The sequence below is a fragment of the Leopardus geoffroyi genome, chromosome D4, assembly GCF_018350155.1.
Source record: "Leopardus geoffroyi isolate Oge1 chromosome D4, O.geoffroyi_Oge1_pat1.0, whole genome shotgun sequence".
NCBI classification, from domain to species: domain Eukaryota; kingdom Metazoa; phylum Chordata; class Mammalia; order Carnivora; family Felidae; genus Leopardus; species Leopardus geoffroyi.
In genome coordinates, this window is record NC_059342.1 from 13,124,518 (window position 1) to 13,146,599 (window position 22,082).

The following is a 22,082-nucleotide window of genomic DNA, read 5'->3' on the forward strand; positions in this document are numbered from 1 at the left end:
TCCTCAGCTTGAACCTCAGGCCTGATACTTCAGATACCACCAACTTGGCCGGAAGCCAAGCAATTCAGTCAAACATCACTTGGCAGACGTGGTCTGCAATCTAGCTACAGGAAGCTCTTCGCTCCACTGGACAGTATCTTGTTCGAGATCTTGAGCACTTTGCTCCCCCCCTCCCCCAATATTGAGGCTGCAGGTGTATCTGGACTCTGTCACATTTGAGGAAAAAAAAAAAAAAAACAATTAGCATGTGAGCCTATTTGCTAACAGTTAACCTGTGTGGAGATCAGCCTTTATTTTTTGGTTGCTGTTAATACAAGCAGCTGAAATCTTGCCGTGTTATCAGAAAGGGGGTGCTCTGCTCTTCTCTGAGTGGAAATCAGCCATCTGCCTCACTGCGTTCGGTCAGAACACCGTGCCTTTGGAAAAGCCTGTAGTGACAGGATGCATGGTAACCACCTTCAGCGCAGCCCAGCTCTGAGCTCGCAGGACCGTGTGCACAGGTCTTATCCAGTCCCACTGTCGGGCCCCAAAGCTCCCTCTTCCTTCCCTAGTTGTCCTCAACAAGGCAGCACCTGCCTGTCTTTCTTCCTCCCTCCCTCCCTTCCCTCTTTCTTCCGTTCCTCCTCTTTTCCTTATCCCTCCCTCTCTCCTTCCCTTCTTTTCTTTCCTCTCTTCCTTGTAGCTGTCCAACAATACTTTCTGTACACAGACTACAATGATGATTTGTTCAATAAATAGTTCTTGAACCTGGCTGTAGTTCTTTTCTCGATTGAAAATTCAGCTAAGTTTCAGCAGGCTATCAATTCTAGGATCCCCTGATTTCACTCTTCTTTCTGTGTGTGTGATGCATGAATCCATAGTCACTGTATTTAACTTAACTCGAATTAAAAAAAAAATTGTGTAAAACAGGTAACAACCTGATTCTCTTTCTGTTACTTGCTTCAAAGGGTTTCATTCACATACTAACTATTTTCTAAGCATCTACCATGTGACAGACACAGTCTGAGATGCTGAGGCCAGAGCAGGGAGCAGGCAGAGGCAGTCCCTTTTCTCGTGGGGCTGGCATTTTAAAGGGTTTTTATATTCTAGAACTGAGCTGTCCAATATGGTAGCCACTAGCAATGTGCAGCTATTTAAATTTATTAAAATTAAATAAAATTTAAAATCCACTCTCATTCCCACCAGCCACGTTTCAAGGGTTCACCAACCACATGAGACTAGCAGCTTGCCATTGGGCAACACAAATCTAGACCAGTCCCATCATCACAGAAACTGAACTAGGATATTCTGGAGGAATTTGCCAGACCTACTATCACTCCAAGACTTGAAGAGATCCCTGTAGCAATCTTGTGAGATGATTTATTATGACACCAGATCATGACTCCTTTACATACAACCCTCCCTTTGAAACATGGAGCTTATATCCAGCATGCCTGGAGCCAGTGAATTTATTAATTTGAGCATCCTGTTTTTACTTACAAGACAGCTAAATCAGTGTGGTGGAATAGCATTTTGAAATACTCATTTTTCCCTCTCGTCTTTCAAGCAGGTATTGGCTCTGTATCAGGGAAGGAGGGGCTGTAGGGTAGAATCCAGAAATAGGCTTTGAGTCTCTGGCTGCTTTTGTGGTCCAAATGTACGAGCTCAGGACCTTTGAGCATTTGTAGAAGGGGCAAGAGAAAGGAAGATTTGAGGAAATAGATAAAAATGTCTCAGCAGAAGCAGGACTGGAGGAGAGAGAGAAGAAATGTGTGCCTGTGCACACATGTGAGGGTGTCTGAGAGTGAATGCCAACTTGCATGTGTTATATGGGCTCATGCTACATGGTTTTCCTGGCAGTTCCATTGGGGGTAGTGTGATCTCAGGGATATAGTGTCTAGGGATTTTGGACAGTGGGGAGATGTCATAAATCCACTAGACCTGAAGGGTCCAACTGACCGGGATGATGGATGTTTCAGCAGCTGTGTGATAATTCCACTATATCCTGCCCTTACTCCAACCTTAACCCACCTCAGGGAAGGTGAACCTTGGGTCATGATTTTCCTCCAGGTTATGGGGATGCATGTTCAAAACAGAAATCAGTGGAATTATAATAAAAAATTAAGCGGATTTTCTGGCAGCATCCGCATTTGTGGTCTGGGAGCCATATCCACTCCTCAAGCAGTGTGGTTTCCATATACCCCAACTCCACAAGCACAGACCTAATCTCCTTTGGTCTGCTGGACTTGGATTGGTAGAGTAACATTTCTCCTGGAAGAAACAAGCGCACAAAGCAGTGTCATCTTCTGCATTTGGACAGAATGTCACATAGGAAATTGACTCCATCCTGGAGCTCTGGTTTCACACGTTCATCAACTAAAGTAAGGGGGAAGGAAGCCAAGGCAGTGGCATGACGGGATGGTTTAGACGAGGACTTAGCAAACCTACTGCCCACAGGCCAAGTCTGGTTTGTCTCCTGTTTCAGTAAATAAAGTTTCGTTGGAACACAGCCACACCCATTAGTTTATTTATTGTTGTGCTGCGGAGTTACGAGTATACTGTATGGCTTTCAATACCACCAGACCTTTAAGAGAAAACGTTTGCCGACCCCTTGGCTGAGATTACAAACTCCTGAAAAACAAGGGCAGTGTCTATACATCTCCTGTCTCCTCACAGGGCCTGCCTGGTAGAAGAGCAGGTGCAGAGCAGGGATTTGAGATCTATGGGGGAAGAAACGATTCCAAGGCTGGAATAAACCTTCCTGCTTCAAGAATGACTTCTTTCACAGACTCCTGGGAACATAACGCCTTGCGTTACAGAAACAACTCCAGGGGTTAAAGCAGTACAGGGTGCAAATTGGTCTCTGTCATTTGTAACGAGGGAGATAATCTTGTTGCCATAGTTACTACAGATGACCAGATCGACCGTCTGCTGTATATATAATCTGGGCACCCCGGCCTCCTACTCTGTACTGCAAGGAAGGGTCCTGAGCCTCCAATACACATTGTGTCAGGCTGGATCTGAGGAGACTTGGAGCCCGAGTGCCTTTCTTAGGTGGAGTTCTTCCAGGAGTGACCCTATGCAAAGGATTCGCACGAAAGTGATTTGTTAAAGGCAGTGCTCTGCAGAAGAATGAGATAGAAGAAAGTGGAGGAAGCAGAGTAAGCAAAAAACAAATGGCAAAAACCAAAACAAAACAATGAAAGAAGAACCGAGGTGCAATTTCAGATGAAGTCCGAGCCTTAGCCTGATCCTACGGGGATCTTTGGAGTCTGAATTACATTTCACATTCAAGAAGCGACTTTGCGGTCCTAAAGGTGGTGGCTCTTCCAAGTAAACCAAGAGTCAAGGGAGCTGGACCTTCGTATCCTCTTACCCTTTCCTTCTCAGCAGGCAGCATCAGAGTATGGAGGCCCTGGAGGTACAAAAACTCTCAGGCACTTTAGGCTCTCTGGGTAGTGAAGCCACACCAGCAGCTCCCGGGTTAAGTTTACAGCAAAGAGCCCTTAGCATCAAAGGGCACAGAAACTGGATGGTGCATACAGAACTTTGGTAAAGGGGATGCGAGAGGATCTGGAGAGAGGACTAACGCTATTTGCTGTAGGCCAGACTGGATGTCTTCTCCACCAATGCTTCCACGTGGTTTGGGATTCCATTTTGGATTCTACGTGTCATTTCTATGATATGGGCCCCCCCAGGTATAGCATAATCTTCTTCCTTTTTTTCCTCATCCTTTTCCCTTTTCCTTCGAAGGAAAATTATTTTGGGGGAGGAAACAAAAAAAAAAGCCACTTTTTGTTCAGGGTCTCCCTTGTTATGATTAAAAAGATAAAATGTCTGAAATTTGCTTTGAGACTGTATTATTTCTCCTATAACATCTCCAGGGGAAAATATATCCCCAAAGCTCTCTACCCACTCTGTAGAATGGTATTTCTTTTATTTGACTTAAGTCTGCAACTTTCATACTTCAGTGGATCCTTGGCTCAAGTACACTGGGATTTGGGGACCCATGTCATACTCACTTTATCCACAGAGAGATTCATTTTGGGAGTTGACAGACTTCAGACATGATCGCTTTCATCTTTCAGAGTGAAGAGCCCTCATCTTCCTGATCCATCCTCAAATTAGAGCTTCTCATTCACTCCTTCCTTGAGTCTGGCTGCTCTTCTCTGGCTCAGCATGTTTATGTTTTTCTTGAGAGACAGTGATCAGCACTATCCTCAGTATCCCAGGAACGGATATACTACAGCTTCAGGTCAGGTACAGACAGCCCCTTTTGTTTCATTTTTAATGCTATTCTAGATGATGCTCAACATCATTTTGGGTTGAGTGACATACCCTGCAGGTGTCTCTAGTATTCAATCTATAGTGATTACCTTTCCTTACCTGTAGTCAATTATATCTCATTAGAAGGCAGACTATTACTGTTTTTTCAATGTTTATTTATTTTTGAGAGAGAGAGAGACAGAGTGTGAACGGGGGAGGGGCAGAGACAGAGAGGGAGACACAGAATCCAAAGCAGGCTCCAGGCTCTAAGCTGTCAGCACAGAGCCCGACATGGGGCCCAAACCCACAGACCGAAAGATTATGACCTGAGCCAAAGTCAGACACCTACCCGACTGAGCCACCCAGGTGCCCCTATTACTGTGTTTTAATGACTAATTTCATCTGAAACTGGCTCTTAGTAAAACTTCCTGCTACTTTTCTGCTGGTACAAACATGAACTCTTTCTGAAGTCCTTCATTATTGGCTTAGTATTCAGCATCGTCATAGACTTTAGTTTTTTCTCTAAATCTTACAGAATCCCATTTTTATTTTGCACAAGCCGAAGAGAACAAATTCCATCACAGTTTTTAGGAAAAACCCTACTGATTCGCTTCTATTCAAAGGGTATGCAATTTTTATATCTTTTGTCCCCAGTGAGGAGTTAGCTCCCCGTAGGTGACAAAATAGTCCCAACAGTTAGATGGGAAGCTAACTTTTCTGTACCAAGTTAACTTTTTAAAAAGTGGTTTAGAGCTTTTTGGAGAAAGTTTCAAAAATTTTAAATGTATCCCATCTGCTGATGCTTTATTTTCCACTGGGTTATGTAGGACTTGCTTGGAGTATTTGTGGTAAAGGAGAAAAAGCATGGGCTTTGAAGAGTCATGCAAACCTATGATGTACCAAAAGCACTCTGTTAAAGGCAGAATTACAGCAGAGGTTGAAAATGGCCAGGATGGGCCAAGGACTAAATTTAATTGTAGGCAAGGTGTTAGCACGTCTACAGTTAAAGAACAATGGAATAATCCAAGGTGATAATAAAAGCCCATTCTTGTGAAAGGTAATGAATGATGCCTCCCTAGTATCACAGGCCATTGCTCATTTCAAAAGGAGAGCCTCCCCCAAGATGGAGAATTCTCCACACCATCTGGGGCAGAATCTGGTTAGAATCTGGTTGTTCTGTGCCACCACAGAAAGTCTCCACTTCCATCCATTTAGGGGATCAGAACAATCTGTCCTCAACACAATCTTAGAAACCTGGGCAAAGGTTTCTCTAAACTGCCTATGAGACCTCGCTATCCTTAGCCCAATTTGGCCCCTTATACCATTACAGCTTCTGTCTTCAGCTACCTCAAAACTCTGGAATAGTTATTCCCACCTTACCTCTCTTACGTATCATCCTCTATTCCTGCAGTGCACATTCCTCTGGTCAACTATCTTCACCTATGCTATTGTCCTCACATGATGTTGGGCTCTCTGATCACTGAATTTTCCCACTATCTCTCCCTTTTCTCCTTTTCCCCAGAGCCTTCTGGAACACCTTTGTCATTGAACACATACTCCTCTGCTTTCTCATACTTTTATAAGCCCACCCCCACCTTCATTTTCTTGTCTTCACTAAATCTCATTTTTCAGAAAGACGCCCTGGAACCTTCTCGAATGAAAATTGCACATTCGTGTACATCCACCATTGTGGTCCCCGTAAGTAATGTCTGCATTGTCACTGATACTTTGCCTCTTCCAAACCACTGCTTTTCACTCTTGCTCAAAAAGCCCTTCTCCTTTGAGTTTCAGGTCATTCTGATTAAAGTCTTCCTGTCCACTCCCTCTTCTGTCACTATGGACACTTCAGTATCTGCATTGACAAACACAGAAGAACCTAGCTTCAAGATGCTTGGCCTCAATTCCAAAATATCCTAGAACTTATTCTGGACCTTATCATTATCCTAAATTGTCCTAGCTCTGGACTCTGAATACCAGTTTACCATTCTCTGGCCACAACATCTTATCACCACATGTCTCAGGATCCTTAGTTCTCAAAGCACTTAGTTCTCTAGTCTTTTGTCCATTCTTTTTCCTCCTAGGTACTTACCAACATTATACCTTTATTTTCTTCTCCTTGCATCTTAGACCTCATAATGTGTAACTTTAAGGACCCTTGCAACCATCTTCAAAACACGTAGTCTCCTTTCTTTCTGCCATACTGGCATAGCAAAGCTTCAATCTTGGATTAACCCAACTATTTGTTTTTCTTGATCTGGGCTGCTGAGTCTTGACTGAGAAAACAGACAACCTAACTATGCAAATAGGTGGCCCTAAGCAATCCTTTGATGTGTACTTAGTGGCTTTCCTAAGTGGTGATTACAAAACATTACTCTGCTTCTCAAAGCCCCACTTCATTGATCTTCCTCCTCCCCTTGCCACCTCCACACAGACACAACACTTCTCCCTCTCTATTCCCTAGTAAATGCTTTGCCTTGCTGCTCATTTGCTCTTAAATCACTGTAATTTGTTTTTGCATGCACTCTTGAAATAAAAATCCTCTGGCCAAAATTATCAGTGACTTCCTAAAGGTCTAACTGTATGGACTGTTTCTTTTTCTTTTTTTTTTTTAACGTTTATTTATTTTTGGGACAGAGAGAGACAGAGCATGAACGGGGGAGGGGCAGAGAGAGAGGGAGACACAGAATCGGAAACAGGCTCCAGGCTCTGAGCCATCGGCACAGAGCCCGACACGGGGCTCGAACTCACGGACCGCGAGATCGTGACCTGGCTGAAGTCGGACGCTTAATCGACTGCGCCACCCAGGCGCCCCTGTATGGACTGTTTCTAAATATTCACCTAATTGTTGTCCTCTCTTGCACTGGATACTGTCCTCCATTCCACTGCTCTACTCTGGCTTTCTCTCTCTACCTGTGCTCCTTGGCAAGCTCACCCACTTCCTTGGCTTTAACTGGAATTATATTCTTGATCTCCAGATCTGTACCACCAGGCCACCTCTTTCTACTTAGCTCCAGAGACCTAGACACAAAATAGCCTTCTTCATGGTTTTCCTGGAATTCCTAGGGGAACCTCAAACTCAATCCAACTCCAACTGAACAAATCCCCCTTCCTTCATAGTTCTTACTGCTAGGTTCTCTATCTCACTAAATGATGTCATTCTTGAGACTAAGCCAGAAACCCTAGCGTGACCTGTTAGCTTCTCCGTCTTAAATCTTCCTCTTCCCCACCACCATCCTCTGCCCCACCTGACTTCTGCCCAAGTTCTTCTGATTTTACCTTTTTAAAGTCTCATGCTGCCTATCTTCTCCATTCCAACTGCTACTGTATTAGCTAGTGTGCTCTCACCTCCCATCTTTATATTTTTGCTTGAGAGCTCTGACTAAAACATGTCAGATCATGGTACCACCCTGAACATGGAGTACAAGTCCTCCAAGATCTATACTACTGTCTCTCTCTTTAGACCCGTCTGTTCTGCTTCTTGCCTCCTGCCTCTCACCCTACGGTCAGCCATATTAAACTACCTGCTGTGCCTGGAACTGTCCACGCTGAGTCTCAGTTTCGAGTGCCATTCTTCTCCTTCACAGCCCCCTGCTCCCATCTGCCCAGCAAATATCTGCTCACATTTCAGGTCTCAGTTCAACCTTCCCATTCTTTGCAAGGCTTCATCTGTTGTGGCCCCCACGCTCACCCTAGGAAGAACCGACCACTTTTCTTTTGGGACTCCATCTCCACATACATAGTGTCAATGTCAGTTTGCCTTTCTTGGCCTGTAAATTCCTTAAAGACAATATCTCTGCCATGTGCATCTCTTTACCTTGGTGTCCAGCTCATAGTAGGATCGAAAATAAATATCCATTGAATGGATTAAAAATGGGGCCCAACCTGTGGGCAAAGGCTAAATGAATATTATGATAGAGGAGCAAATGTTGATCGCTATAGCGTACTGAATCATCACAAAGGCCGGTCTGCTGTTTGCAAACTCACTAAGTCTCAGTTTGCATTAGCAAACAAGTCGGGTGGATATTCTCTAGAATGTAAGCTGACTTTCAGGGGCAGAGAAGGGGGGGTGGTGCCTCTGATTGCCTTGCTTCCTTAGCAATCTGCGAAAACAAAACCCAGCAAAACAATTCCCCCTTTCCCAAAAGTTGGCATTGGCTCAAGTTTTTCTTTTCCGAAATACTTTCTTTGGTCAGGCAGCACTCCCCACGCTATAGCTGTTAGGCATTAGTGTGCTCTGAATCCATTAGAGAAGGTCAGTCCTGAATACCAAACAGATGCAGAGCCCTGAGTTTCCAAAACTGGAGTCCAAGGATCGAAATGCGTAACAATAGCCATGTTCTCTGTTCATGGTGTTCTAAGATTTGCCACAAGCAGGCATTTTTCCACACTGGAAGTGAGGAACACATCATTTGAGACAGAAAAGTAATACAAAGAAGTGTTTTAGAAAAAATGACCCCATGCATTAAGTAGATTGGATAGTTAATTTAGGCCAAGAAGAACAGCCAAATAATATTAAGTTGTTACGGTAAAAAGTAAGTTTTGGACATTTTGCTTTCACGTTACTACCCAAACTTATAAAAATACTCAGAGCAGCAGAAAGAAGGGCTAAATTTAGACCCTGATTTAATGCATTCAAGAGCATGATTCATTTTCCCCCTGCCCTGGTACAGTCTGGGAAATCTGTGTGTGTGGCAGGCAACACAAGGATGCCTTGTAAATAAAGGGAAATTTCATTCATCTAGAGGCTCAAGGAAGCTAGAGACACCCCATCTTCTCTGCCAACAAAGGTATATTTCTAGGTACTTCACACCATGGAACCAGATATGGCAACTGGTGAGAGTCCACCTAATTTTAGCTTTGCCCTGGCCTTGGCATGAATGTGCTGTTGCTTCTTTTCTCTAAGTGGCTTTTCCCCCCTGTCAGGCTCCAGGGGGATCCTGACCAGCTCTCAGATGCCATGCAACATGAGTCACCTTAATGAGACACTTATAAGGATGTCATCGTTTGTTAGCAATACCTTTAGCAAGCTGGGGCCCGAGTCACTGAATGGTAGCCCATACATTGGGTCTTACAGAGCTAGTACTATATATAACGTCAACATCTAAGATGATCTGGGGTCGTTTGAAAAATAACCACAAGCCCAAACTAAACCAAGCCAACAACAGTGAGTTCAATTCTTATCAGTTCATCAGGGTGCAGGGCAAAACGTCCAGAGAGAGCAGACCATCACTGTCCCTTCCCCAGTTTGTTTCATTATCTGCTGCTGCCAATCACGATCTTGCATTTGCATCTGCTCCTGACACAAAGCAAATATTTTAGCCTCTACAGATAATCGAGATTAATGCCAGACTGTCATTTGTGTTAATCTAACCTAGTTTAGAGGCGAAAACCACCTAAATTATTTTGTGATTTTACAGTGACTCCATTCTTTCTTATTTCTTTTGCTTTTAGTCTTTGAGCACATTTGGAAAGTAACCTTAGAAGTCTCATCTCAGCTGTTTTCACCTTACTGAAAGTTTCTGGGCTTAGGATAAACTATAAGAAAAATAAAAGGAATGCATGTAAAAAATCTGTAGTTCAGTAACATTGCCTCCCGGAAGTGAGGGTATTAAAGCTGTCCTCCCTTCTGAGATATAAGAAAGACAGTAATAACCCACCCCTTGGGGCCCATTATACATCCATATACAATTATGCCACGAAAGATCATTTCCCCAAACATGAAATGGGTTCAGCAGTTTTGCAGTTAAAAACAGAGTTAGATATGGAACACGTGCATCACATTAGAAATGAGTCGCTTTGAGAAGGTGTGTGTGTGTGAATGAGCAGCGCGGGAGAGGCCCACACAGGGGCACATTCGCAGGATGGGACTGGCAGACCCTGGGCAGGGCCATGGGTCCAGGTGGATATGAGATCCAATCAGCCTGAACACATGCTTCACAAACCAGCCTGGACACCGCACAGAAAAGAGGCAAGACACCGTAGGGCAGCATAAATGATTTGTACCTTTCTCAAATGGCTTGGTTCTTAGGTCTCCTGGGCAATTCTGAATGACCAGGTGGGGCAGTCACCCAATGCCCCTTGGGCTTGTCCAGTACCATAACATGAAAATCAAATTATTTTAAAAATAGGGATGTTCTGTGACCTTGGCCACATGGAATGACCAATTTGGGGGTCATTTGAGAAAGGACAAATACTCTTTAGCACTCTAAACAGCAAACTGGCTGATTTAGCTTAGAACAGTTGGCTACCATTGCAGCCAATTTTGGAATGTCAAAAAAGAAGGTAAGTCAGGGAAGGGTGTCATGAAGTTTGCATCCATCCAAGGCTGGGTAACTTAGATATTGAGATTTGGGGTAGAAATTGATTCTCACACATCTAGAGCACCACAGATCTAATGAACAACGAGGGACATCTATTTTCATACTTCACTCACACAAAACACCTCTCTTCCATCTCTGGGGTGGCGGGGGGGGGGTTCCAGTTCTAAACTACAATCAGCCCTTCTTTTAGAATAACAATAATAAATCCTCTTATTCAGCCAGATGGTGGTGTCTGTTGCACTAGGTTGGGCTCATAGTACAACATCAATAAATGGCCACTTGTAGAGGGACAGACAGAATCCCATTTATAAAACATACCCACACTTCCTTCCTTCTCCCATCCCAAAATGTTGCATTGTCAAAACACCCATGGGGGCTTAATCTCATTTTGGGGAAGAAAGGAAAACTAAGGAAGGCAAAATAATATATGTGGAAAGCAATTTTTTGGGGGGGGATAATACATTTAATCTCTGAGGAAAATGATCGTTGATGGGCTTTTAGTCGTTTTGCCTTTAGGGACCAGCTGAAAGGAGGATCCCGAAAGGGTTTTCCCCAGACCCTGGAAAGCTGTCGTGGGGAAGGCTGCACATTGCCAACTAGGAGATGGAGTTAAAAATTCTTCCTCAGTGAGCTCGGCTAAGTCTCCCGAAATGAATATTTGTTCCAATGAGGTGTTCCCAAAAGCTTTCTGGCCTCAGATAACTCATTTTAAGAAAGGTATTTGTTCAAAATCCATCACAGGAGGGAAAATGACATATTAATGTATCCTGTTGCCAATGTACACATGCTCTACACGGGCCCAGAGGGCTCAGACTCTTTGCTGCTTGCTCCTTATTTACTTGGTCTCAGCCCTACCTGGGATTGGCGGGGGTGGGAGGGGGATGCTGACTAGTCTCTGCTCCTGCTCTTAATAAACTATACTACCTGGTTATGTAACCCTAATCCATGTCCACAGTCCAGGACTCAGATGGCTGGCTTGTCAGCAAAAAATGTTTCAAAAATGTTAATTCGACAGTGTTGGAGGGATGTTATTTCTAGAGCCAAACTCCTTAGGGAAAATGGGAAGTAGGTGCTCCAGGGATCCAGTTCCTCCATACTGAAAGATACTCCTTTCCTGATGCCTTCTTCCCAAATAATGTCCCAATGCCTGGTGTGCCCTGACATTTGGTCCAAATAAAATGCTGGAACATATTCATAGGATACAACTATCTCCAAACTCTATATAAGAGGGTGTTTATTATAGAGAATCAGCCTCTATTAGGGCATGAAACATCAAAGCCTGCGGGCACTTTCTCCTCACACTGAATCATTTCATGATATAGATACTATTTTTTTACCCCTGGCATTTACAGCAAGCAACTCAGTTTACAACCTAAGGCATTTTCCATACTTCCAGGCAATGAATACTAGCTTCTTTTGAGTCTCAATAGCACATAATTTAAGACAGTGGGAAAAGGAGCTAGAGAATAGTTTCCATTGCAAGGAAAACACCATGCAGATGTTTGCCCTCTTGAATTCTGATGGCAAAATAGAGACTTGTTTATTTGTTCTGAAGTCAAATCCAAGGAATTTAGTTTTTACAGGCTGGGGGCTGGGGTAGGGGTGGGAAGTAATGACCTAAGATATTAATAATATTGAAATGTTCAACACATGGCCCTAGGATTTTCAATCCCCAAATAATTTAGGGGGAACCATTTTTATAATGGTTCTTCATTAAATTTGGTACACCTGATGTCAATCTGTGTCACAGTGATGACATACCAGAAAAAACACCCAAGGACTACTTTGTTAAAATTGTATATTCACCTTCTATAATTGTTTTTTACCTCCAAGATAGCAAGCTAGGAATTGGTCCTCTATCTTGAGCCATTTATTGAGAACAAACAAATGAACTCAGAAAAGACATGACCCAATTGAAGTTCAATACCTGACTTTGGTGTATGAGAATCATAAACTTGCTTACGGTCTATCTGGTCCGCAAACACTTCCCCATAAATCATCCAATAGGGCATGTAGAAGATGTTCTTGGCCAATTTCCATGATGGTTCTTCATTGGGAAAGAGAATGGCTTGCCTGGCGACCCCAAAACTCATCAGTACGACCAGCATAATGATGACAAAGTACATCATGTCTATCATCTGGAAGGGTGTGGAAGCAGAGGGAGAAAAAAAAGAAAATCCACATGATTGAGTGTTCCTATGATATCAACATTGATGGAAACCTTTGAAGGAAGTTCATTTTCAACACTTCTGACAAGGGATATATAGGTAGACAGCTGTGTCCAAGTAAGAAAGAGAACACTTGGTCTATTGAAACAACGTCCACAGAATTTTATCAGTAACTCAAAAGCATTTAAAAAAAAGGCACGCATAGAAAGGAAGCCCCTCACTTTCCACTGTTGTCTGTGCTACCTAGTTAAGACTAGACATGGGAGTCACATGAAGCTCGGGTCTCTTTATGAATCCAGCTCTGTTCCTGGGAGCCAGTGTCCTCCCTGGGTCACTTTCTTCTTAGCAAAATTGAACTTGGGATGATTGAACTATTTCAAGAACTACTGCAATGTTGTAAATTCCCTAAGTTTGAGAGTTGGAATGCTCAAGAAAGTAATTACTTGCAAGCAAAACTAGGACAGCCCACATATCCACCATCCACCTTCTTATTCTTGTGGCCCCACCTCACTGCCTGATATTCTACCACAAACCAGTCTCTCAGAGAACCACTCTTTCTGTACTTAATTCTCTTGCAGCATATCCTATCAGTTATAGAGGGTGTTTTTGTCGGCAATAGAATCAGGTTGCCTAATGGCCCATTTCTGTGTCTGCTGTTGAAATGTTGGACTTTCATCTTGACATGTTTATAAAATTCTCTTGACTGCATTCAAGCACAATGTTATCTCTCGTTCCTCTTTGTTCCTTCCTTTTTTGCTTGTTTTCGTGATACATATTATCAAGGATCTGTTTCTCATATGCCAAATTACTTTCCTTTTATCACCAAAAATAGATGAGGATGTAATAACTATTATTTTGTCTGGCCAGAACCCATTGCCTCCTTCTTTTAGAAGCAGTTCCCACCCATTTTGGCCACAAATATGGTGTCTTTTCCAGGCTAGGTTAATGATGGTACCTCACCCTCTGGCAACAGTGATAGGAGGTAGGCATGTGACACAAGATGGGCCAACCAATATCCTCTCTTTGGATTTTTTCAACTGAAGCTGGGATAGAGAAGCTCCCTTTCTTTCTCTGTAACGATATAAATTCAGAGTGTCTGAGGCTGAGTCCCCCACCAGTAAAACTGATCTAGAGTGAATGAAGCAGATATTCCAGACAGAGAGAGACAGCATATTCTGAAAGTGGTTGAGAGCCTGACTGCCGTAACCCTTAAGGCCAGTTTCATCATGCCCTGCCATAAGTCAGTATATCCCTCCTGGGCTTAAGCTAGTTGGAGATTGGTTTCTATTCCTCGCACCAAACCATCTAACACAAAAGACAACCTTCTCTGGGATATCAAACTTCCTGAAGGGATACCCACCCACAAAGAAAGAATAATGAAAATTTTATCATTGATAATGAAGGCTTTAAATTAGCTTTAAAATTTTATTTTAAAACAATATTCCATGGTGCCTGTTATTAGAATTAAAACACAATAGCCTTCTGCTTTGCCTTAGGACACTGAGGGCTCAAAATATTTTTGGCCAATTAATCAACTGTCAAGACAACTTCTGAATCCATCTTTCAAGTATCATCTGACTTTGAAACTAAATAAGAATTTCTCAAAAGTTGATGTTCATTCATATTTGTTCACTGTTTTTAAAGATACGTGCTACTTAATTAGTTATTCCTTTCACAGCTTAGTGGCCTCAGGACTCTCTTACAAGTGAACAAGCCAGCTGTGTCGAAACAGTTTTATAGGAAACATAGGCCTGTTTCCCATCCTCTATTTTGTAAAATTATTTCATCATTTATTTACCAAACGTTCCATCAATGAAAAAACACTAATGGCTCCACTAATGGGTGGGGAGAGGAAGGTGGGTACTCATGAGATTTAGGAGCTAGTCTGACCCAAGAAAACTCAGCCAGTACACACAGCAACTGTCCTAATTCAATTTCTCAGGACTGTTTTCATTCAAATTGACTGTGCTACCTACCTGAAGGGCCAAAACAATCTAAGACAAGAAACATTCTCCCCACTCAACTTCATCTATTTCACAAAAGTCTTCCACACAAATACTGAAATCTGATAGAGCAGAATGCAGAAGTAGAACATTATTAGTAAAAACCAGGGCTGGGTACCTCTGTTTTTACAGTTAAATTGTCCAGTCAGTTCAATATTAAAAGACCTGATTCTGTCTCACTCTTGTAAATATCTGTAGGTTGTGTTCTATACAGGTGAGTACATATGGTGGTGGTTATGCACATGTTTTCAGGTGTTTGACCACCTGAGTTTTCATCTTGCCTCTGCTAGTAAAAATAGCTTAGGTGGACATGTGCAAGTTGCTCAATCTTGGTTTTCTTTTCCTTTTTTTTTTTTTTTTCAAAATGGGGATAATGACAATCACCATGCATATTAATTTCATAAGGCTTAAATGAGATAATATGTGAAACAATGTGGGTAGGTCTCAGTAAATGTTAATGCATTGCTATTAGAATTGGAAGGTCAGGTTGTGAAGTCTGATTGGGTAAGAGCTGGTATCCTGCCTTTGTTTTTTGCCTGGTTTCTGGCTATTCCGTTGCTAAATAAAGATACTAAAACCCATTTCATGGGGTTGTAGTGATGATATGTCTGACATGGTATTTGGCACAGAGTAAATGATAGTTATTATAATTCTTGTTTTTATTCTGCATTATACAAGTGAGTTTAGTACTAGGCTTAGAGAATTGCATTGAGAAGTGGAATATAAAGAAAAGGGGCCAGGATTCCAGTAAGAGATCCTGGATTTAAAGATCAGTTGGGATCTTACTTTTTTAATTTTTTTGGTCGAGAGAGAGAGAGAGCACGCGCGTGCAAACAGGGGCAGAGAGAGAGGGAGAGAGAATCCTAAGCAGGCTCCACACTCAGCACACAGCCTGATGCAGGCTTGATTCCATGACCCTGGGATCATGACCTGAGCCAAAAATCAAGAGTTGGACTTTCAACCGACTGAGCCACCCAGGTGCCTGAATCATACTTGATCTATGTATTGTGTCCAGGTATCTTATCAGATGTCTGTCCCTAGACCACAGGGTATAGTGAGTTCCTTGGTTGTTTAGTACTGAAGAGGGACTCTGTAATGTTGAGGGACTTTCAGAATAATCACATGCGGGCATATTTTATTAAGCTTGCCACCTGGCAGTCCATCTAACTCACTGATAAATTCTATAGGCATATTTTACCTACCTTCTGGATCAGAGACTCAATTATTTAACTAATTATCTTAAAAGCCCCATGAAAGAGAACAAAGCCACCAAATATAGTCATTTTCTACTTATTTTTGACTTATAAGTGGAATCATTCATAAGTTGGAAGGCAGAGAAAATGCAGTCCATCTCGCTCACTCGCTCCATAGTAAGGTTTCATTCTAGTCAAAATTGGGGATAATTATGCCATTATTAAAATAACAGACGTAGATTTTAAAATAAGCTTGCTGGTTTAGTGTGACTTTAGTTACTTCAACTATTTAAATGCCATCCAGCCTTTTAAAGTGATATATTTGGTTTGTTTGAGACTTCAGATCTTATTTAATGAAACAAAACAACAAGGCAACGATCAATTAGAAAAACAAGCAATCAGATTACGTAACCGTCTGCTGTGGTGCTTCTCAACAGAGGGCAATTGTGTCCCCAGGGGACATGTGGCAATGTCTGGAGATGTTTTTGTTGTCATAAGCATATGTGTGTGTGCGTGTGTGTGCGCACGCACACGTGCACGCCTACACTACTGGCATTAGAGGGTAGAAGCCAGTGATGCTGCCAAATATTGTGTGATGCACAGCATGGCCCCCACAACAAAGAATTATCTAGTCTGAAATACCAATGGTATCAAGGTTGAGAAAACTTGGCCTAATTTTGTGGCTGTTGTGACTCTTCACTTTCATTGGGTCCATTTGAGTATACATTTGAGAATCTCATGGAAGCTTGTCTTCTCTGTCCAGAAAATTCATACACCCACATATTTTTATATACAAATTAGGTGGAGGGTCCACTGATCCTTTCTCTTAAATCTTTCCCACTGGCTCTAAATTGAGATTCTCTGCTTTTAGACATAAGAATCTTTACCACAATCTCAAATTCATTACTAAAAGAACAGAGAAGATTATATAACAGGTTGTGCAATAGAGTAAGATACACATTTCCCCCCCCCCCCCCAGTCAAAAATCCCAATTGAACTGGGATTCAGTTTTGGGTAAATAATTCAAGCTTGTTGAATTCAAGTTCTTCCTCTCTAGAATGGGCTTGGTGATATCTCCCCTAAGCAATACTGGTGTTATAGGTCTCAAGCTTTTGTATAAAAGGGTTAGGAATAGAGTGGAATAACCGTGCTCACCAATATCTCACCCCCTCCCCACTTTTTATTGTACTTTCATAAACAGAAGGCACACATAAACATAACAGATGCAATTTTATCAACTACCTGCTATGAGCCAGACCCTATCAGCTACTTGGCATGTGTTATTTCTAATCATCACAAAAGCCCTGCAAGATATAACCTTGCATTTATTATAATTACTTTAAATGAGTAAACTGGGTCTTAAGGAGGTTAAATACATTTTTCAAGGTCTCATAACTCCTACCTTTTGGATTCAAATTCTCCTTCCCTTTACATGTGTTTCTCAGCGCTTTTGTAGGAAGAGTCTTGGTTATTTAAGATTCGTTTCAGTAGAGTGACACATGCACCCACACACTAATAATAATGATAAACACAGATCTGCTGACTGAAAGGTCAGCTGTGATGATGTATATAGTGAAATTTGAGGGAGGATGATAAAGGACAGCTATTGACCAATTGTTAGTTTTTGACAGCCCACAAGTGGAAGTAGACTGGAGGTTATTAGAACAGAGTTTTTCAGGAAGAGTGTTTACCATGGTAGGATGGAGGTATTTGGCTTTTCCACATATGCCCTGTGAAGGTGAAGTAAGGGTCACACTTTGAAAAGTGGGGTAATTGATAAGAAGCACCTAGGTTCTGAGCAGAGGGCTCTAATTCTTCTTCTAGTGAGTCTGGAGCAGGAGCTGATATATTTGTGCACCCCTAGGGTTCACACTCCTGCTGTCCTCCTAGGGCTGAGTCTTTACGGAGAGAGTCCGGAAACCAGGGTGGTCAAGGAACAAGTCCACAGCCATTTGTGGGAAAGCATATTAGTTTGCCACTTGGGATTCTTTTTTAAAAAATTTTTTAAGTTTTTTTTTTTTTAAATGTTTATTCATTTTTGAGAAAGAGAGAGCACAAGTGGGGGAGGGGCAGAGAGAGAGGGAGACACAGAATCCGAAGCAGGCTCCAAGCTCCGAGCTGTCAGCACTGAGCCTGATGCGGGGCTTGAACGCATGAACCATATCATGACCTGAGCCAAAGTCAGACGCTTAACTGACTGAGCCACCCAGGCACCCTCTGGGATTCTTTTTTATTTTATTTTTTATTTTATTTTTTATTTTTATTTTTATTTTTTTTTATTAAAAAAATTTTTTTTCAACGTTTATTTATTTTTGGGACAGAGAGAGACACAGCATGAACGGGGGAGGGGCAGAGAGAGAGAGACACACAGAATCGGAAGCAGGCTCCAGGCTCTGAGCCATCAGCCCAGAGCCCGACGCGGGGCTCGAACTCACGGACCGCGAGATCGTGACCTGGCTGAAGTCGGACGCTTAACCGACTGCGCCACCCAGGCGCCCCGGGAAAGGAATTTTTCAAGGACTTTATTAGGAAAAAAAAGAAGAAATGTTAAAATTTAAAAATCTTTTAAAGATTTGGAGTGGAGACCCACTCTTCCTCCAAGATCCAGCTAAAACGTAACCTCCACACGAAGCCGTCCCTGACCTACATTGTCTTTTCTATGTTCCTTTATACACATCTCTCTAACAGCATTCGCACAGTGTATGGTAATTACTTCTTTCTCATCTTCAATCTCACGGAATGAGCGCCTTTAAATACCCAACTCCTACTCCGGTGCTTAGCCCAAAAGAGATGATCAGTGTATGTTTTTCAGTAAGTAAATGGGTGAGTGATCGTTAATTTTCCAGTGATGTATACAGATGTAGTCAAACTCCCAAACGCTCAAAAGGAATTAAAAATCAAAACACCCCCAGGGCCATCTCAGACCATCACAGCAGGCCCAAATGAATGATTTTCCTCTTCCTATTACTGCCACTTCTCCTCTGCATATTTATAACACAGAATCAGAGAACCCTGCTTACCATTTTTCCAATCATCATTACGTATGGGCCCAAATACTTGTTCACGCCGAAGATGTCTAGTAGACGGATGTACCAATAAATGATGTTCACACAATAGATGACCCTCCCATCACTCCTGAAGGGCTGGTCTTGGAGACGAAGGATCATTCCCACAGAGAACAAAAGGATAGCTATTAGGTCTGTGACATTCCAGTACTCCTGCAGCCACACCTTTACTTTCTGTAGCAACTTCCCTGGCTCTGACATCAGGATCTAAAAGACAGGAAAAGAGGGCGGGGTTAGGTCTGGTTTCAGTCCATATTTTAGGTCCAGTTTCAAAACGCTTGGTCTGTTAGTTGACATCAGTAGCTTGTTTTGTTTACCTGTGTTTATTTGAATATTTGCATGCTATGAATATACCACTGAGCTAAGCTCAGACCAGGAAGATACAAGCATTCCAGAGGCAAACAGAAGCAAGAAGTTTGATCCTTTGGGTTGCCTTACAATCCTAAGATACCCATTAGGGTTATGCTATAAAATGACAGATTCCTGATACACTGCAAATCTCTGAAATTCCACTCCATCTCAGTAAAGAGTGCCACCATATTGAGTTACTCAGACCACCAGGGAGGACTCCTTCATTCTTCTCGTCACATCCATATAATCTGCATCAATATCACCTCTATTTCTAAATACAATCTGATCCAACCACTGCTCACCACCACCCACTGTTGCCATTGTACTCTCAGTCCTACCACATCACCTAGGTGATTGCAACAGCCTTCTGACTGGTATTCCTGCCACCATCGGTGTCTACTCTCCCTCAACCCATTCTCTAACTAGCACACAGAATGATCTTTAAAAACTGAAGCCGTGATCTGGGTGGTGATTACACACAGTTGTATGGGTAAACAGAATGAGTTTATTTATTTTCTTATAAACAAGAATGAGTTTATTATTTTCCTATGAGTTGTTTATTTTCTTCCAGATAAATTATACCACAATCTAAAAAAGAGAGCGATTTGAGAGATGTATGAACAACAACAACAACAACAACAAAAACTAAAGCAAATTGTGATAAATGAATATTTCAATCTCCCGATGGCTTCCAATACACACAGAGAAAGACCCAAACTCCTTACGGTGGCTTCATTTCACAGCCCACCACATTCCCCCATTCCACACCTATGGACATACCGGCTCATTATATGCTCGGGCATATGTACTTGTTCCTTCTGTTGGGCATTTTCTTCTCCCAGAATTTTACATGTTTTGCTCCTCCTCATCCTCAAGGTCTCTTCTCTAATTTCCCTTTCTTAGGAAGATCTTCTTTGACTATCCTACCTGCAGGGGCCTCCACATCCCTGTCACAAACCCTATCTTCGGTTTTGAAGAGTTTGTCACGCTATGAAGTTAACTTCTGTATGCAGGTAAACATGTTGTCTGTGTTGGTCTACCCACCTATCATCTCCACTAGACTGTAAACTCTGAGGCAGACCCTTTGGGCCCCAGGGCCTGTTGCATAACAGATTCTCAATTAAATGTTTGTTGACTGACTGCTACATATCATTAGGTACTGGGTAGGGCTCTGACTTACCTCAAATCTAGAGGGGCCTTTTTAATGCCACACAGAGGCTCTATGAAACGCATAGTTGGAGAGTGGGTCCCACTGGTCCGACACCACAGCTTGTCCCCGGATGTGAGGAGCCAGGGAGGCTGGCCTATAGAGGCTGCGTAGCTGGGCCTTTGGGTTTACCCGGAGACTTCAATCTCTTTGAGCCATCACCCAACTCGGAATCTCCTCTCAAAAGAGAGGAAAGCAAAGACAGGGAACAGGGTCTAATCTGCAGCTGTTTATTTGCATCCTCTTGTCCCCTTTAATGGTTTGCCGTGACCTGAAATACTTAAGGAAGGGAGGTCTTAGTAAGTCAGGACGAGGGCTTGGAATGCTGTGCGAGATGCCAGAGCCAGCTGGTAGCCTCATTCTTCCTCCTCTGTAGGGCGACATTCACCCCTAAACCCTAGGCCAGGGTTTCTTGAGCGGGCATCAGAATCACCTAGGGGCTGGTGAAAACACGATGGCCGCGCCCTACGCCTGGAGTTTCTGCTTCAGTAATGCCTGGTGTGAGGCTGGAGAGTTTACATTCATAACAAGTTCTCAGGGCAAGTTGGGGTCTACAGGTTGAGAGAAGCACTGTCCTCCCCGTCAGGGATTCCTGCAGCTGTCGTCGTCCTGGCGGTTTCTCACACCGCTGCATCTTAGCTAGGGAAAATTCCCTGCGTGTGGGCAGGGGTGCGGAGGGGAAATGCCTTGGAGTTTTTCTACCCCTGCGTCCACACTTTCCTACAAATGGTCAACAGAGATTGATAGCATCAGTTTCTAAACTGTGGAAATATTTCTGTGAAATCCCAACATAAGAAAAAAAAGGGGGGGGGAGGTCAAGGCTGAGAGGCTAGGGTGAAGCAGGAACGCAGGTACCCCGGCGCTAAAGCTTCTCCCACCGGCTCTGGGCCAGCCGCGACCCCCGGCTCTCAGGGGGCGTGGCCGCAGAGTGGGCGCGACCGCAGGAGTGGGCGTGCCCTCGCGCCGCGGCCAGGTCTGGCCCTCGCGGGGTTGCCGGGAGGAGGGTCCGGGCGGGAGAACGTCCGCCCACGCACGGTGTAAACAGTTCCGGTCGCTTGAGGGATCCCCGCAGCTTGTTTTGGTGACTGCGCGCGGAAGTATGTGGTGCTGGGAATGGGAGGGCCGCCTGTGAAACCACAAAGCCCAGCTCGTATATCCCTGAAGGCCAGGAAGCCTACGGAGATTTCCACGTGTCCGGGATCTTGCGTGCCTGCGCCCTGCGCCGACGCGGAGGCGGGACCTGTGGGGTCCGCAGCCCCTGGGCGGTTGGGCGTCCTCAGCGGGTCCGGGACCTGGGGCGGGGGTGTGGGGTGCGGCCGCGCCAGGCTGACAAGGAAAAGATCGCCCACGAAGGTGGTGGGGGCCTCCCCGCGCGGCCGCCTCCGGAGCCAGGACTCCTGGGATGACCCCCTGCTGACCCGACCCTGCAGAGCCCGGGCCACTGTTACATGCCGCCTCAGGAGAAATGGATATCCAGGCCGGGAGGTTCCTGGCAGCCCGCCTGCTTGGCAGCCTCTTCCAGAACAGTCC

General features: G+C 43.6%; 1 protein-coding gene and 1 long non-coding RNA gene across 14 annotated transcripts in view; one reads left to right on the plus strand and one right to left on the minus strand.

The window, feature by feature from the left end:
• TRPM3 (transient receptor potential cation channel subfamily M member 3) overlaps nucleotides 1-22,082 on the minus strand; it is an 803,483-nt gene that overhangs the window by 43,322 nt on the left and 738,079 nt on the right. For all 11 annotated transcript variants that reach the window (XM_045468653.1, XM_045468651.1, XM_045468658.1 and 8 more), the window contains 2 exons: nucleotides 18,950-19,201; nucleotides 12,529-12,703 (listed from right to left, as the gene is read on the minus strand). In XM_045468653.1, the coding sequence (XP_045324609.1) occupies nucleotides 12,529-12,703; nucleotides 18,950-19,201 (427 nt within the window). The remainder of the gene's footprint in view (nucleotides 1-12,528; nucleotides 12,704-18,949; nucleotides 19,202-22,082) is intronic.
• LOC123593112 overlaps nucleotides 1,319-22,082 on the plus strand; it is a 30,125-nt gene continuing 9,361 nt past the window's right edge. For 2 of the 3 annotated variants that reach the window (XR_006710130.1, XR_006710128.1), the window contains exon 1: nucleotides 19,596-21,649. This is a non-coding gene — a long non-coding RNA (uncharacterized LOC123593112). Of the gene's footprint in view, nucleotides 4,240-19,595; nucleotides 21,650-22,082 lie in introns of those variants that run through there. The other variant, XR_006710129.1, reaches the window with a different exon arrangement.